This window comes from Pleurodeles waltl, chromosome 3_1 (genome assembly GCF_031143425.1).
Source record: "Pleurodeles waltl isolate 20211129_DDA chromosome 3_1, aPleWal1.hap1.20221129, whole genome shotgun sequence".
NCBI lineage: Eukaryota > Metazoa > Chordata > Amphibia > Caudata > Salamandridae > Pleurodeles > Pleurodeles waltl.
Window position 1 is genome coordinate 1,919,131,545 of NC_090440.1, and position 18,434 is coordinate 1,919,149,978.

General features: G+C 44.8%; 1 protein-coding gene across 3 annotated transcripts in view; it reads left to right on the forward strand.

Moving 5' to 3' along the window:
• Positions 1–18,434, forward strand: part of DPH1 (diphthamide biosynthesis 1) — a 1,238,545-nt gene that overhangs the window by 970,117 nt on the left and 249,994 nt on the right. For all 3 annotated transcript variants that reach the window (XM_069226145.1, XM_069226146.1, XM_069226147.1), the window contains 2 exons: positions 5,348–5,416; positions 8,811–8,967. In XM_069226145.1, coding sequence (XP_069082246.1) covers positions 5,348–5,416; positions 8,811–8,967 — 226 coding nt within the window. The remainder of the gene's footprint in view (positions 1–5,347; positions 5,417–8,810; positions 8,968–18,434) is intronic.

The following is an 18,434-nucleotide window of genomic DNA, read 5'->3' on the forward strand; positions in this document are numbered from 1 at the left end:
GTGCCCGGTTAAAGGGCGAGCTAATGACAAGCCACTTCCCCGTCCGTCCTCACTGCCCTCCTCCATTATGAACCTTGGTAAAATAACCCTTTTTCTTAATTAATTTGAGTGCTATGGCACAGTGAGAAGTAGGGGCATGAATACAATAAGAAATATAGGGGGAGTTTACTTAAAGTTGCACTTTTAATTAGATGCAGAACAAGGTTCATCTAGCAGACCTCATGGGCCCTTCAATGGCTAGGCCTTTGCTTTGGCTCTGAGGGTTGGCAAAGGCCCATGGCTTAGCCTGTGTATTTGCTCTCCCTATCATTTTGGTGGCTTGACCACCTCTGCATAGAATACAGGGCACTATTGCTCCTCATGGAGAACGACAACTTGAGGGTGCAGTAAAAACTACCCAGACTGTCCAAAGCGGTGCTTGTCATCAAGAGGCCGCCCTCGGGCTCTGCAACGTGAACCGGGAGTCCTGACCTGAAAGATCCCACCCTCGCCCTCTGACCCCTTCGAAGATGCCTGTCGAGTAGCTCTGAACCAGCGCTAGGTCCCTCCCTCCTCCCCCCACCCCCGGCCCCCACCACAGGCTTCACTTCACTCACTTTGCACGTTGATCGGATCTGCACCCAGCCATGACATTTCCTCACTTCCCTGCTTTCCCCTAGTTTGGTGTCTCGCTAATTTTTGCTGACAAATTAGCGTTGAACTTTCAAAATGTCATCGACCAATTACGAGCGACCTGGAGTCAGGCTCAGCGCTGAATTTATTCTGGTGTGAGCGCGAAGGGGAGACGAGGAAATGTCATCCGTGACAGCAGCCAGACGCAAGATGTCAGTGTACCCCCTGAAATGAGGGATACCCCGAGACGAGCCCACCTGTATGAGGATGGGGAGACCTGACAGAAGGAGTATGGTGTCACGAGGCTTAGGAGCACGTGCATACTGTTTATTAGTACGTGCATTAATTGAATCGGAGTTAAACATTATTTGGGGCGAGGAAATATTTGGCTAAGATGATCTCACAAGCGATATCCCGTGGAAGTCAGGATTTGCTGGCAGTGTCAAGACAAGGGTTCAATGACCCCTGCCTATGGAAAATTGGGGGCGCTGTAACGTTCTTTATCCCAGAGATGATCATAGATCCCTTGGATTTTAAGCATTGCTCAAGGGTGATGAGGATTGTTTGGGATTCGTCAGGGATGCTCTAAATGGGATTTGTGTGTCAGTGAATGCCAGTGGGTCTCCATTGACCACTGTGGGCGCTCAGAGGTACTTCTGAATGTTCACAGGTTATCATAGTGCCCTGTGGGTGTTCAGAGATGCTTGTGCATACTCACAGACTCCCATGGCTCATTGTAAATGCTCAGAAATGCTTATGGGCACTCAGGGATGTCTATGGCCCACTGTGGGTGCTCAGGAATGCTTGTGAATGCTCATGGACTACTGTGGGTTCTCAGAGATGCTTGTGAATGTTCATGGATTTCCACTGACCACTTTGGGTGCTCAGAAATACTAGTGAATGCCCACGGAGTCCCGAGGCCCACTGTGGGTGCACCGATATGCTTTTGAAGGCTCACCATTTCCCTATGGACCGCTGTAGGTGCTCAAAGACGCTTTTGCATGGTCATGGATTCTGATGGACTTCTGTGGGTGCTCAGGAAAGGTTGTGAATGATCATAGATTTCACAGACCACTGTGGTTGCTCAGAGGTGCTTGAGAATGCTTGCCGAGGCTCAGTAGTACTCACAGGTGTGTGTCTGAGGCTTCCTAGAGCTCTTTGTGGATTAGGTATTCATAGAATAATCAGAGACACTTGGAGATGCCCAGTGAGGTCCAGCGATGCATGCCAGAGTTGCGCGTGATTTCATAGAAAAACAATTTCATGGAATACTATTACTGAGAAACCATTTTACTTAAACTATTTAATGGAAATTTGCAAGATAAATGACATTTACTATTTTATAGAAACTAATTCAACAAATGCCTTTTTTCTAAATTGACTTTTGCATGCTCTTTTAATAAGGTGTAGAAGAAATTAATCTTGAAAAATAGTTATCTTCGTTGGTTTTCTGCAGAATTCACACAGTTCCTGTCCCCATATCCCTATTTATCTATAACCCTCTAAACCAGAAGTATGGAAGTATGTTATATATTTGAGGGAAATTCGAGAGAGAGAGACAGAAAGAACTACATCCGTTGTTCTGAATTCCATCCATCATCTGTTGTTTTTGCATTTGTCACTCTAAGTGGGAAGGGCATGCCCCGACGTTGGCCCCATGCTTGCTACTCCGCCAGATTCAGGCTAGCCTGACTGATGAAAGGTGATACCCAGAATGCTTGTTTATGGTCCAGGGAGGACCTGGCCTGTCAGTTTGGGATGGATTGTTCCCATGGGGAACAGGGTCAAGACTGATTTGCATTTGGCTGGGCCCAAAAGGGAATGGCAAGCAAAACAAGCATTTACAATGCAACGGGTCTCGCGTTTGCTCATGTTAGAGCTGATTGCGTTGTAAACTCCTAACCCGACTTTTCACCTATCGGGCAAAAGTGCATTTATGTACATAACCCGAAAAAGTGAAATTAACTATGTAAAGCGCTCGACTTCTGCCAAGCGAGATCGCGCTCTTAAATTAGAAAAAAAGAAGTCCACGAGCCAGATGGAAAACAGCGAGCCTCGCATGTTTTCTGTACGTGGTCGCTGCGCTCGAGGAGGGCTAGCTACCGGAAAAGGCATGACGTATGCGTGCCTTCGACTAATGAAAGCAAGCAGATTTTATTAGGCAAGCCCACGAACCAATGAAAAACACTGACGTGAAGTTGACAGGGCTCCGAGCCCTTTTCTAAATACTAAAGCATCTCTCTGCGATACGCATGCGCGAGCGCATGCAACGCAGGCTTGACCCTAAAAACTGATGGATTAAACCCAGATCTGTGACTGGGAATAAAACCGTCCATCATCTGTTGTTTTTGCATTTGTCGCCCTAAGTGGGAAGGGCATGCCCAGATGACGATCCCCTTGCTTGCTGTGCCGTCTGATTCAAGCTAGCCTGGCTGATGAAGGGTGATACCATAAAACCGATCCCAGGAGGCTTGTTTCTGGTCCAGGGAGGACCTGGCCTGGCAGTTCGGGCTGGACTGTTCCCATGGGGAACAGGATCAATACTGATTTGCATATGGCTGGGTCCAAACTGGAATGGCATGGCAAGCAAAAAAAACTGATGGATTAAACCCAAATATGTGACTGGGGGTGAATGTTTGATTTGTTCGGCATTCCATCCATCATCTGTTGTTTTTGCATTTATCGCCCTAAGTGGGAAGGCCATGCTAAGACGTGGTGTCCTGTGCTTGCTATGCCACCAGATTCAAGCTAGCCCAGCTGATGAAAGATGATACTCTGAAACCGGTCCCAGGATGCTTGTTTCTGGTCCAGGGAGGACCTGGCCTCGCAGTTCTGGCTGGACTGTTCCCAAGGGGAACAGTGTCAAGACTGATTTGCTTAGGGCTGGGCCCAAACTGGAATGTCATGGTAAGCAACAACAAAAAAAAACTGAGGAATTAAACCCAGATCTGTGACTGGGGTGAATGTTTGATTTGTTCTGCATTCCGTCAATTATCTGTTGTTTTTGCATTAGTAATGTGATTGTGCTTAACTGAAAAGAGAGGGTGCCTATCTAACTTATACATTGTGGGTGAAATCTGTGCAAAGTACACTTTTGCCCTAAAGTACACTTTTGCCCTACCTAGGCTTAGAGATATAGGTCAGGTACCAATGCTAATGTAAAATATATATTTATTTTTTTACAGAGAGAGTATTGATAATGAAATGTTATAATCATAATATTGTTTAATGAAGGGCACTGTGGGTGGGTACCATACAAAGTTAATCCAGTAGTGTTGCATTAGTTTTGTGCAAGATACTTCTGCTTTTTATTATTGTGGTAATACCATAACAAAGACATTAGGCCTGCCTTTTGATAACTTTGCTTTATATTGTGTTTAATATATGTGGGGGTACTGTGGCCTTAGGATCCCCTACTGCCTAGGGATGAGAACTATGAGTGTGGTACCATAGGTATTTTCCTTTGCCTATTGGTAGCTCATTGTAAATTAATGCATAGTATTCAGTAGTATTTATTTAATATTGTGCTTTTCTTTATGAAAAAACACTGCCTGGACAATTATTTATTGGCTGTTGCTTATGAGTGAACTATGGTAGTAGCCCCCAGCATCTCTTCCGACTAGGTCTTGGACTGCTCTGCTCTGTGCCTCTGAGAGAGACAATTGTTACCAAGCGGTACTTGGGTCCCAGTAGACAGAAGTTTACAAACATATTACTTTTGAAGGAGTCACATCAACCACAACTACTAATCTTTACTTTCTTACAATAAACATACATGTGTGTGTTTTCATAGAAAAACAATTTCACTAGAAAAGCTTTACCAAGAATCCCTGCATTTTTTGTAATTGTGTTAAAAAATGGTACCTTATGAAATCCTGAATACTTTATTCCTTAAATGAGATTTGTTCTGGAGTCCACTACTGTTTCCTAAGACTAACATATATTGAAGAAGTCGTTTTAATATACTTTCCAAATTCCAATTACAATAAAATAATAATGTTTAGTTATTTTTGTATGTAATTGCATTTTCTTAAAATGTTCTTTCCTTCAAAACGTTTCATTTAATTTTTGATTTACTTGTATTTTGTTTAAATTGTATGTCCTCAAAATTGGTTTTCTACAATTGTGTTTCCTCCAATGTGTTTTCCCAGTTTTAGTTTTCCATTAATTCACATACATCATTCGGCTGCACGTTGATTCTAAGGCATGCACAAAGCTGCCTGGGTTACTCAAGAATACTTCAGGCTGCCAGAGATGCTTGGAGATATTCAGAGAGCCTCAGAAGTATTTACATATGCATGTGCTGCCCGGGGATGCCCACGCCTCATTCCGGATGGACAAGGGTTATGTGGAATGTTCAGAGCTACTCAGGGTTTCACTGGAATACTGCAGGGTGCTCCATGTTGCTCAGTGATGCCCAGGTGTATGCTGGGATTGTGAAAGGAACTTATGACTGCTTGGGTATACTGAGGGATACAAGAACCTTTACTCCTCACATACGACCCAATCATGTCTATTTATGAAGCTCATTACACATTGAATTGCCTTTCTGACTTGTAATAGATACTTTTGAACAATCCGTGTGTTTCTCATTTTATGAACCTCGTGATGCATAAAACATTGACTCGACCCTGCTGTGATTTAAACCTATGCTCTGCTGGTCTCTGGGTACGAACTAGGCTACAAAGATATATCACAGTCTCTTTACCATAACCACCTCTCTCTTTCTATGCAGATACCTGGGAGATGGACGCTTCCACCTGGAATCTATTATGATAGCAAACCCTGCAACAGATGCTTACAGGTATGGTACCTCCACCCCTTCCTGTGGGCCTTCTCTGCATGCGCCACCATACTCCAAACAGCAAATCACTCTTTCTAGCGCCTCACATTACTGAACATTCCACTCCAGTAAGAATCTTTACCACATGTCCGCCAACCCTGTGTGGTAATTCCAGCCATGCAGCACCCTAATCAATGCCCAGGATATTCAGTGCTTCACTTAACTTCAAAAAACACATCACAACAGGCCACTCCTCACTCCGTGAAACTCCTTAGGGCCGTTGTCAGCATCTGGGGCAGCGGTGTTTTTTTTACATAAAAAAGGATTTACCACACTTGATACATACTCTACCATCTGCTTCATAATTTGCAGAGTTCAATAAAAAGATTGTGTTAACCGTAAACTAATAAAAAAGTAATAAAACAACTCACAATGTCAGAATGTACGGGGCCCTCCCCCAAAAGGAGGGCCCCGCATGTGATGGCTATTGTGGGCCAGGAGTGCCTCGTTGGGGGCAAGGGGCCTCGGTCATTGCAGGAGGCGTTCTACGCGGCCTCAGAAGTGCTTCTAGGCTGCGTGCTGTGATGACGTGCGCTGACCCTGCCATTAGAATGGGTTGCAGTGGCGAGCGTGTCTTTTGCTCCTGCTCGCCGACCGCGATTAGACAAACACTACGCCAAGAAAAAGTGCTGGGAAAAAAACATGGCATCTATTCAGTTTCTGTTATTCATGCTATCTTGTTTTGTATTGCTTACCCTATATATACCTTCTCTTTGATCCGTTGTTGATTAATGATTATGTGCTACTCACTGTATTCTTTCCTTCCACGCAGATGAATTTGTTGTGAAATTACGTTTGTCGTATTTTATGGTGTTTTATTGGAATAGTGGGGTGAGATCATGATTGGGGGGGCAATTAGGTGCCTTTTTTCTTACCAGAGCAGGATGACAAGGTAATGGGACCCTCCAAGGGGTGCTGGCTGGGAACTGAAAATGACATCCAGGGGCGTAGGGGGATGCAGACGGACGCTGGCATCTTGTCTGTAGGTCCAACCACCCCCGCAGGCGCAAAGTTCTTGAAGCTAGCACTGGCCCCAGGGGATGGGGAGTAGGGGGTGGTGGAGTTTGAGGGCAGAGGGGGCACCCGAGGTAGTGATCCTGGCTGGCAGCCGTGCCCCCTGCACAGAGAGTACACCCAGCAGGATTTGTGGAGGGGGTAGGATGCTCCCATATGGAGGGCCTACCCAAGGGCCTTCTAGCTGCGGGGAGGAACAGGGACCCAGGTGTCAACTTAGGAACCAGTTATGATCTTATCCGCTGACACTGATTTTGGATAGGCAGGAACTGATTTCAGTTAATGATAGGAAAAGGATGTATTAGTGTACTCTGTTAAGGCTAGCACCTCACTCATTAGGGTTACATACAGCACCCACCCACCCTTTGACCCCGTGTCCCTCCTCACTTCACGTGCCAACCCACGCCCAGGTGTCCCCTTCAGCCAAGAAGGTTATGTGTTGTAACGCCACTTCCTGTGATGACACGTCCTGTGAATCCACTTGTGACGTCATGCGGAATGATGTCACATGCTGTGATATGCGCAATAATGTCACTTGTATACATATCACGCACTATGCTGTCACTTGTATACAGTATAACCTGGTTAGTTCCCCTCACGTATGTTTTTTTTTTTTTAGGAATTGTGCCCTGCGCCGCCTCCTCTCAAGGAAGTAGCACCTCACTCTGTGTTGTCTCAACCCCAGCTGTGGGTCTCAACCTGCGCCCCCACGCACCGTGGTCAGTGAGGGGCAGATGAGCAGGCGGGCCGCTGGCGGCGTACGCGGGTAAACATTTTGACAGGAGCCGCCTGCGCCATTAAGCCGACTAGCGCTTCGGGCAGCGCCATTAAACCGTGATGAGGAGGGCACGAGGCCCTCTACTCCGCCGCGCTGCCCGCCCGCCCGCCCAATACCTGCATCTCTTAGTAGGCCATTTGTTACCGAGCTGAGGCGGCAGCGCGGCAGCTTTATAGCGCTGGAAGACTTCCTGCTGCTCGCCTGAAACTTGATTAAAATTCGCTCCTCATCAGAGTACGCCACAAATCAGAGGCTTCTCCATAAATGATGGGGATGGAGGGATGCAACAGATTTTTACATGTGGGAAGCAAAAAAAAAGCTAGCAGCGTGAAAAAAATATCGTTTTTTTTTTTTTTTAAGTGCAGTTGGGGAAGTCTAGTGTGTTTAGTCTGATCGCGGGAAGGTCCCTGTATAAACTCTGAAGTGCGTTGTTTTGCAAACGCGACAAAATATGCAGCCTTGCCCCGATGGCAAACTTTGTTGTTGATTGCAGCACTTCCAAGTCCCCACTGCCCTCCATCGTACTAAGGAGCCCTAACCTGGTGCAGTACTGAACCCCTGCTGAGAACTGCCGAAACTCTTCATAGCATATACTATTAGTGTATTCAATAAGGAAGGGACTACTCGAGGGACATTTAAAGCACCGAATCCTGCTCAGGTGAGTACACGGAATGTGGTACAGTATGTCTTTCTTGCACGGCCAGGAGGCATCCTTCTAGAACTCTGTATCGTCCATCGCCACCCCCAAACATAATCACAAATGTTGCTAGAGATGTGGTTTGGCTGTCTAAACTGCAGTATGTGCACCCCGTTTCTTTGCAAGAGGTATTTGCCAAATGCTAGACTATGTGCATGTGCAACATTCCTGCCCAGGAGAGAATTTCAACCCCTACTTGTGCTTCATTTGCCTCCAGTCTTGCCCATGAGATCATACCCACAAACAGTACACTACCTAAATTGTATCCTGCCCAGTGAGACAACCAAAACGCATAGCAGTATGGGCGCTCCCCATCTGAAGAAAAAAAAAATCACAAAAACATCAGGGACACTGCAGCTGTAGGTCTTCTCTTAGGTATGGGTCCTTAGAGCTCCAAAGAGTCTCCTAGGCCCCAGGATCCCTGCCAAGCGAGGCATTCTTGGGCCCGGAATTCATGGGAATCAGAGAAATATCCCAGGCCCCTAACACTCAGACTCTTTTGGCCTCTAATCTTTCACAACCCAATGAACCTCGTGTGTCATGTGCTCCCTAAAGAACTTCTTGTGCCTGGGGAACCAGGGCCGTTGAGTCTCGTAAGTCCAAAGATCCCTAATCTCTTTATGACCTCATGTGGTCCAGAATAGGACCAGCATCAGAAAGATTCTCTTGGTGGGACATTATGAATTGCTTCCGAGGAGCATATTTGTGTCAGGGCCCCAAAAACTCTGATGAGCCACCTTGGGCTCCAGGACCAGAGCCTGATGCTTCAGGGATCTTTGGCCTTTCAGTAGTATTGATGGGGGTTGGGGAGAGGGGGGCTAAGGTAAGACTGAAACATTAATGCTGCTGTTACATATCTCTTCCAGGTATGATCCATACAGCAAAGTGTTCTCCCGCGAGTATTACGACCATGAGGCCATGCGCAGTGCACGGAAGGATGCCATCGCTGCTGCCACCACTGCCAAGACCTGGGGTCTCATCCTCGGCACGCTTGGACGTCAGGGATCCCCGCAGATTATGGAAGTACGTTTTTTTCAAGTATTAATATAGATTCTGGATATGTATATGTGAATGCTAATTCATTAAATAACCTGTAACAAATGGACAAAAATAACTTATCTCCTGGCCTTAGACAGAAAGGGCACAGCACACTCGCTGACTGACCTAGAAAGTTAAAAAATAAGTGAACTTACTTTCATAATGATCTTTCTGGTGAATCTCTTTGTACCTGCAGATTCCGCAAAGGGCCTGCTCACCTTCCCATTCTGAAAGATGGCCAGAAACATCGGATTAATACTGTCAAAGGAGCAAACTAAGCTGTTCTCTGCTTCAGAGGGATAAGAAAAATGAACAAAGTACTAATGCGAGGGTCCTCGAGGACACTGTTTGGCTCTAGTGATGTAACTGACTTTGAGTTGGAGCTGACGCCACCTAATGGTGCAGGACATCTATTGCAAAATTTCCAGATCTAGTCTGGCATCCGGGCATTCTAGAAAAGGGGGAGGAATATGCATGTAGATTATTTACCAGAAAGATCATTACCAACGGCGCGTAACTTTTTCATCATGTCCAAAACAACTGTATTAATGTCTCCATGCTGCCCAAGCTGTGACTGTCGCATGGAAGCTTTTGTCCATTTTACGCTCCTTGTTGAGCTTATATTCACATTAGGAAAATGATAGAATGGTTGCAAGTCAAGAAGCCAGGAATGAAATTAACCAAGCCAATAATGATTCACCTCTTGGGACAGTAGCATAAATAAAATATAAGGATGCCATGCTCTGCGGGGAAAGCTTGGTTACTTCATAACAAGAAGCTGAAAGCAGTGCGCAGTTGCTAACCAGATCCGAGTAGCCTTCTGTATCTGGCACTAAGCACCATACAAGATACCGAAGAAAATTCAGTTGCATCAGCAAGAAACTTCAAGTCCGACTTTATGTGGAATTCATGCAATCGTTTGCCAAATCCCTATTTCTAGTGCTCTTTTTTTATTTCTTTTTTTTTGTCTCCTTTCTTCCTCAGTTTGTTTTTTCTTTGCTAATTTTATGTTGCGTTTTTTTTTCCGTCCCGATTCACCTGAGGTTTCCAATTAATCTCCTATATTTCTGATTTGTGAACTTTTTTATGGGGACGGTCTTGGGCCAAAGAGGTTTGTATTCTCTTCCGGGCTACCCCATTCCAAGAGTCGCGTTTTATAAACAGAGAAGAAAAACAGCTACAGGTACAATCATTGGACAAGATATAAGCTCATTGCGTCATGCCAGCTAGACCACTCTATCAAAGGAAGCCAAAACGTTTTTTCTCTTAGAAACATCGCCTACAACATTTATTTTCGATATATAAGAGAGCGCATTAAGCCAGACCGTGCAAAGGGGAGGCTGATCGGCCACCCACTTTCTGAATATTTCCATTCAAGCCAGCAAAACCATATAAAAAGTTGTTTGCTCATGTCTCGCTCAGCTTCACCGGCCCACTGCTATTCCCAAAATAATCAGTGAGGCTTACCTTAATATCTAGCCCCAGACTGTTTGAGGCAGTCTTACCCACTTTTTCCCAAATCCGCTGAATCACTAGGCGCTCTATGAACATACAGGGAGTGCAGAATTATTAGGCAAGTTGTATTTTTGAGGATTAATATTATTATTGAACAACAACCATGTTCTCAATGAACCCAAAAAACTCATTAATGTCAAAGCTGAATATTTTTGGAAGTAGTTTTTAGTTTGTTTTTAGTTTTAGCTATGTTAGGGGGATATCTGTGTGTGCAGGTGACTATTACTGTGCATAATTATTAGGCAACTTAACAAAAAAAAATATATACCCATTTCAATTATTTATTATTACCAGTGAAACCAATATAACATCTCAACATTCACAAATATACATTTCTGACATTCAAAAACAAAACAAAAACAAATCAGTGACCAATATAGCCACCTTTCTTTGCAAGGACACTCAAAAGCCTGCCATCCATGGATTCTGTCAGTGTTTTGATCTGTTCACCATCAACATTGCGTGCAGCAGCAACCACAGCCTCCCAGACACTGTTCAGAGAGGTGTACTGTTTTCCCTCCTTGTAAATCTCACATTTGATGATGGACCACAGGTTCTCAATGGGGTTCAGATCAGGTGAACAAGGAGGCCATGTCATTAGATTTCCTTCTTTTATACCCTTTCTTGCCAGCCACGCTGTGGAGTACTTGGACGCGTGTGATGGAGCATTGTCCTGCATGAAAACCATGTTTTTCTTGAAGGATGCAGACTTCTTCCTGTACCACTGCTTGAAGAAGGTGTCTTCCAGGAACTGGCAGTAGGACTGGGAGTTGAGCTTGACTCCATCCTCAACCCGAAAAGGCCCCACAAGCTCATCTTTGATGATACCAGCCCAAACCAGTACTCCACCTCCACCTTGCTGGCGTCTGAGTCGGACTGGAGCTCTCTGCCCTTTACCAATCCAGCCACGGGCCCATCCATCTGGCCCATCAAGACTCACTCTCATTTCATCAGTCCATAAAACCTTAGAAAAATCAGTCTTGAGATATTTCTTGGCCCAGTCTTGACGTTTCAGCTTGTGTGTCTTGTTCAGTGGTGGTCGTCTTTCAGCCTTTCTTACCTTGGCCATGTCTCTGAGTATTGCACACCTTGTGCTTTTGGGCACTCCAGTGATGTTGCAGCTCTGAAATATGGCCAAACTGGTGGCAAGTGGCATCGTGGCAGCTGCACGCTTGACTTTTCTCAGTTCATGGGCAGTTATTTTGCGCCTTGGTTTTTCCACACGCTTCTTGCGACCCTGTTGACTATTTTGAATGAAACGCTTGATTGTTCGATGATCACGCTTCAAAGGTTTGCAATTTTAAGAGTGCTGCATCCCTCTGCAAGATATCTCACTATTTTTGACTTTTCTGAGCCTGTCAAGTCCTTCATTTGACCCATTTTGCCAAAGGAAAGGAAGTTGCCTAATAATTATGCACACCTGATATAGGGTGTTGATGTCATTAGACCACACCCCTTCTCATTACATAGATGCACATCACCTAATATGCTTAATTGGTAGTAGGCTTTCGAGCCTATACAGCTTGGAGTAAGACAACATGCATAAAGAGGATGATGTGGTCAAAATACTCATTTGCCTAATAATTCTGCACTCCCTGTATGACCATCAGTCACCTTTTCCAGCCCACACATTGGCAACAGCCCTTTCCCGAATATATGTCAGAACAATGCATGCTGGAACCACACATGCCTGAACAACGTGGTTGGAACACTAATCGCGTTGTTACCACTAATACCTTTACCAGGAATGCCTTAACAACGATTTTTCGTTGTAAAGGCATTCCTGGTAAAGGCATGCATGAAATGACATGCATGGTTCCAGCATGCAACTACTACAAACCCCGCCCCTAAAACCACCCAAACCCCTGCACCTAAAACCTAAATTACCCCAACCCCCCACCCCTTCACCTGAAACTACCTTTACTCCCCCGCCCCTAAACCTAAAACTACCACGATCTCCACACCCGCCCCTAAAACTACCCCACACCCTGCCCCTAAAAACTAAAATTACCCTGCCCCTAAAACTACCCCGACCCACAACCCTGCCCCTAAAACCTAAAGTTACTCCAACCCCCCACCCACCACCCATAAAAACTAAAATTATCCCACCCCTAAAACTACCCCCCCAATCCTACCCCAGCCCCACTTACCTGACCACTTCCTCTCCGATCCTGAGTCTCCTTTCCTCTGCCATAACCACGCATGTTCGTTGTTCAGACATGCATGGTTAAGGCAGGGGAAAACATGGTTGTTGTTCAGGAAAGCGTTGTTCCAATTTCGTGGACAACGCACCTCGTTGTTCCCACATCATAGTTCTGGCTGCTTCCCCACTTTCCCCATCTTCGAGATCTTGTAGGGCGTTCAGTAGGCACTGTGGAGAGAAAAGAGATGATTCCTTCTTAAAAAGGCAGGTTTGACAGTGCTATATAAAGTGTGCATTAATACTTCCCCTGTGTCTTCTCCAGAGCTCCTCCGACAAATTAAAGTCACTAGCCATAGTCTCAAACAGCTCAGTATCCCAAACTTATACTTAATTCTTCCTTCGTTTTTTTTTTTTTCAACAGTTGTTCCTCCTCATGGTTCATGACTCCCAATTCATATCCCCAGCTCTGGTACCCAGCTTTTTAGAGGAGGTACTTGAACCTGGAGAGATTCCCCTCCATCGCCGCTCTGAGCTTATTCCATGGGAGCAGGTTGCCATCACGTGAAAGATGACCCCCAAGATTGTATGCCTGCACTTTAATTGGTAGTGCTAATTTATCATTTAGGGTGTCTGGGGAGTCCCAGATAGGAGCCAGGTTACTGTAATAATCCAATTTCATAGCGCTTCTGGCACAGGACCTCATCTTGGCCATAGTTTACAAGTTTCAATCTCAGTTTTCTGAAGTACTTCATATCTCCAAATTTGAACAAGAAATGGCTATTAACCCCTCCAACTTCTTTCGTTTTCTACAGGGACATATCTCTGAAAAGTCTCCAGTATTAAAGAGCATCCTAACATTCTTCACCTGGAAAGCCCAAGCATAATACTGCATATCAGGCAGGGCAGCCCCCCATTGTCCCTTCTTATTCGAAGCTTCTGCATGATAATCCCTGCCGCATTATAAGCCCAAACAAAAGAGTTAATAGTCTGCTGTAATTTATGTAACCATTCTTTCTTGAAATATATTGGAATTGTATTAAAGATATAGCTAAATTTGGGGAGAATAGCTATCTTCACTAAATTGGTTCTACCAAAGATCGTCAATGGAAGATGAACCCAACCGTTCATCAATCTGTTTGTTTCAGGCAAAGCTTTTGCAAAGTTTGCTTCGGGAGTCTTATTTATATCTTACGTGATCTTTAACCCCCGATATTTCATATCATTATTCATTAGGGGATTGTCCTTTTACTGGTTCCAAATCATGATCTGAGTTTTCTCTGCATTGACTGAATATACAGAAACCTCACCAAAGTTTGATGTTAGATCTACTATATCTGGAAAAGCAATGGATAGATTGAAGTGTATAGCATAAGGTCATCCGCATGGAGGGACACTTTTTTTCTCCCATCTGTTGCAAGAGAAGGGAGCAATGGAGGTGTGTCACCTACACCTGGCTGCTAAGGGTTCATTGTAAAGATTAAATAATAGGCGGGATAGCAGGCATCCTTGTCTCGTGCCTCTGAAAATTTTCAATCCTGAAGTTAAGCTTTCGTTCACTAAAATTCTTGCTGATTAGTTGTACGGCTCTGCAAATAATATTTTTGCCCATATTGTGCTGTTTTAAAATGGTAGCCAAGTATGCTCAATTTACCCTGTCAAAGCTTTTGTAGCGTCTAAGGTTAAGACTGCTAGCAAAATATTACATGTTATGGCCCAGTTGACTGTCCCAATAAGACCGTACATTAATTCATGGAGGAACCTTCCTCTTACAAAACCCTTCTGATCACTGTGCCACTGTCCACCAACTAATCCACTCAAACGCTCTGCCAGAAGCTTTGCAAATATTTTATAAACACTGTAAACAATTGAAATGGGTCTCTACGATTCACAACATGCAGGGTTTTACCCCGGTTTCAAAATTTGCATAAGTATTGCCGCGTTCCAAGACTGCTGCAACTGAGACCCTTCCTCGAAAATCTCCCGAAATAGGGTTGTCATAAATGGCAGAATAGAATCGCCAAGGGCCTTGTAGAGCTCCACTCGTAGACTGTCAGGGCCCACAGCTTCACCCACTTTACTTGAGCTAATGACACCCCTGACCTATATCTTGGTGATACAACCATTCATTCAAGACAGACTGGTCACTTAATAGAAGGGTGTACAGGCCATCCACAACTAGCCATTGTTTTACCTCCTCTCCTGTCATCTCCAAGTCCTCAGAGTGCAATTTTTGAAAAAACCTATGGAAAGCACTCTCTGTAGTTGAGTTGCTAGTCAACTTTACACCCGTCTGACCACAGATTATTTCCTTAATGACAAAGGGTGAACACATCTGTTGACATTGAAACACTGTAATACTTAGGATCTTGTTTTCTGAGCACTTCTCAAAGGGTTAAGACTTTAGGGTTCCTGATAGTGTAGGATCAGGGACATAGCTTCAGGGGGTTGTCATACCGCACCCCCATCCAAACATTTATTCTACAGTAAATAGTTGTGCATGCATGCTTTCAGTCAAATATGGTGAAGTACCTGTCTGATTTCACCTGTGATTTTTACATGCCCACACTGGAACAGATAAACAAAACACACTCTCTCTCTCTCACACACACCTGTTTTGAAGGCCTTAAACATGTAATAATGTTGATTAGTTTGCAAAATAGTGTGTTTTAAGTGCCCCTAACAATCTGCTCCCTCCAATGTCCTGCTTCTCATATAATGTGTTTTAACAAGATATCCCAGCGTGATTGTTGGGAAATCTAAAGCTCACGCGACCCTCCTCCCTACCCCAGTCTTATTGACCAAGTTATGCCCCTGTGTACGATGCACGGTAACCAACGGTATTAGCAGTGTCTAGCACATCAGTATATGCCTGTTTGGATCAGCGTAGTTAATCTCCTGCCTCTGAGGAAAAAGTGATAAAGACCTGTTGTGTCCAGACCTGGGAATATCAGCGCGGGTGGGAGATTGGTCCTGTTCCACAACAGTTACCAGGAAAATTTGTTACAAGATCCCCTAGTGTCCTTAATACTCCCCAGACTCTAGTTTCGTGGTTGGAATAACCACGTGGATGTCAGGGACCAGGTGCATAAAACAGACTATCTATGGTTCCCTCTTTTCTGGTGCTTCTGCAGAACAGAATCTTCGTGGGATCTATTGTGCATGGACTAGACACAGTCACAATCTTTCATTGTCACAGCAGAGCGGGAATCATAGTTTGACAAACCCATAAGAGAATTCCAAACCTCTATATTCAGCAGCAACTCGTCACAGTTCAAAAATATTTCACCAGTGGATTACTGCAATCTTGAGACTTCCTCTGTGGCATAGTTGAAGGCTTTAGGGACGAGGGAATGTGAAGCAACCAAAACCCTTCACAGTTCAAGATCCAAAGAGCCCCAAGATGGTTTGAAAGGATCCACCCCAAGAGGTGAGTGTCCACACCAAAAGAATGTGGGGCTGTATCAGAGATTGGGGTGTTTCACATGAGGGGTAAAATAGGTCATCTGGCAAGGTCAGTACTAAAGAGAGGATAACACGTCCTTTTGTTGTTGGTATAGACGTCCTCTTTGATGTTAGCTGCTGGATCTTTTCTTCTGTCAGCACATATTCCAGGCTCAGGCATAGCCCAGTCTCAGAGCCAGCACGGACTGGGCTATAGGCTCTCTTCTTGGGGTGCTTCTTTCTCACCAGGCATATTTTCAGCTGACAGCAAAGCAACCGGACTTTTTTAGTCAGAGCGTCGCCCAGCGTGGTCTCAAGCTCTGAGGGAACCTGCTGCAAAGTCAGTTCCACGTTATAAAGTGCTCCAACACATAAATCACTCAAAGCAGCCCAAAGGTCCAGTTTCTGGCTAGTTTCGGAGGCAAAAGCCCAGAACCAATCAGAAGTGTGCTGGTTATGAATATCCTGTTGGGAGAGAACAGGGAACAGATTCACAGGCTGTTACCTTAGTTTGCACTCTGGGGAATTGGTTTGCGGTGGAGCTGAATTTGCTGAGAGCAATTTGTGGATTCAGCCCCAAAGGCCAGATAATTGCCCAATAAAGCCTTTGGAAGCATGATATGATCGAAGCCTAGAGAACAGGATTTTTCTGAACCCATGAGGAATCACGGCAAAGTGAGCTGCAACAAGGGACAGTGTAATGAGATGGTCTTGAAAAGTTGGAAAACATTTAATCATCTACATGTGCTTGGAAGCGGAGCCTCAAGCAGCCACCATCTTGCACATTCATACTGTTGCGTGTGGTGTAAGGCAAAAGCTTACATTGAGAGATAACCACCCTGATTTTCTTGGAGTGGTCACCCATTATTAGCCAGGCAGGTCACTCCCTGGAAGATGAAAGTAGGAGCACTTTGAGCACTTTAACTCTGTATGGTGGTAAACAAGAAGTGCCAACTTGGTGGTATTGGATAAAGCCAGCTATCTAATATTGTACTATATATCTCAAGGTGTCACAAATGTGAACTCACTGGAAAAATGAAACTGATGCTGCAACAAGGAGCACTGGAATGTTGCGCATTCACCTCCTGAAAGGTATAACATGGGGGTAACCTGAAACGAGGAAGAGGAATCCTACTGAACCGAAAACCAGAAAGAAATAACCAGGCCGATCTGTAATGAGAAAAACTGGTGCCACCCACCTGAAACAAGGGAAATTTGTGCTGGTCCCCCAGTTCATGAATGATCAGAACTGCCTATCAAGTGGTGGAAAGGTTAAGCCCACCAATAGCAAAAAATAGATTGTTTCCCATCTAAAATTAGCAAAGTATGGCACCGCCCAAGAACAATGAGCATTGGCAAAGCCAATAGGTCTCACTTATGCAAAAGTTATTGACTTTGCCAATGTGTTTTAACCATGTCGTACACCAGGGTGGTTGCTGTTCAGCATAACTAAAAGTTAGTGGCATAGAGGAGAGTGGCGTGGTGTGTCGTAGAGTGGAGAGGCGAAGACTGGAGTAGAGTGGGTCGAGTAGAGTGGCAGAGAGTGTTGTGTATTATAGTGGCATAGTGTGGAGTTGCGTAAAGTGGCATTGAATAAAATGGACTTGCATAGAGTTCAATGGCATTGAATTCAGTGTCATAGAATTAGGTGGCGCACATTAGAGTAGTGCATTGTAGAGTGCAGTAGTGCAGAGAGGAGTGGCGCAGTGTGGAGTGGTGCATAGTGGAGTGGTGCAGAGTAGTGTATAATGGTGTAGAATAGAGTGTCATAGATTGCAGTGCCGTAGAGTAGAGTGGCATACAGTAAAGGGGCGTAGCGTGATGAAGAGTGGAGTGACAGAGTAGAGTTGAGTGGCATTGAGTGCAGTGTAGAATCGAGTGACATAGAGTACAGTGGCATAGAGTGGTGCAGAGTAGAGAAGCATAGAGTGGTGCAGAGCAGAGTATAGTGCCATAGAGTGCTGTGGCATAGAGTGGAGTAGTGCAGAATAGATCAGTGTAGGATTCAGTAATAAAATAGAATGTCAGAGTGCAGTAGTGTAGAGTAGAGTGGCATAGAGTACAGTGACGCAGAGTAGAGAGCAGTCATATTCAGTGCAGTTGTGTAGCGTGCATGGGCATAGAGTGCAGTGGAGTGGTGTAGAGTAGATTGTTTCAGAGTAGAGTCAAGTGGCATAGAGTGGAGTGATGCAGGGTAGAGTGCAGTTGTGTAGAGTAGCATAGAGTGTAATTGTGTAGAGTACAGTGGTGCAGAGGTGCAGGGTAGATTAGAGTGGTGTACATTGGATTGGCATAGAGTGCAGAAGCATAGAGTTGAGTGTTACAGAGTAAAGTGCATTGGCGTAGAGTGTAT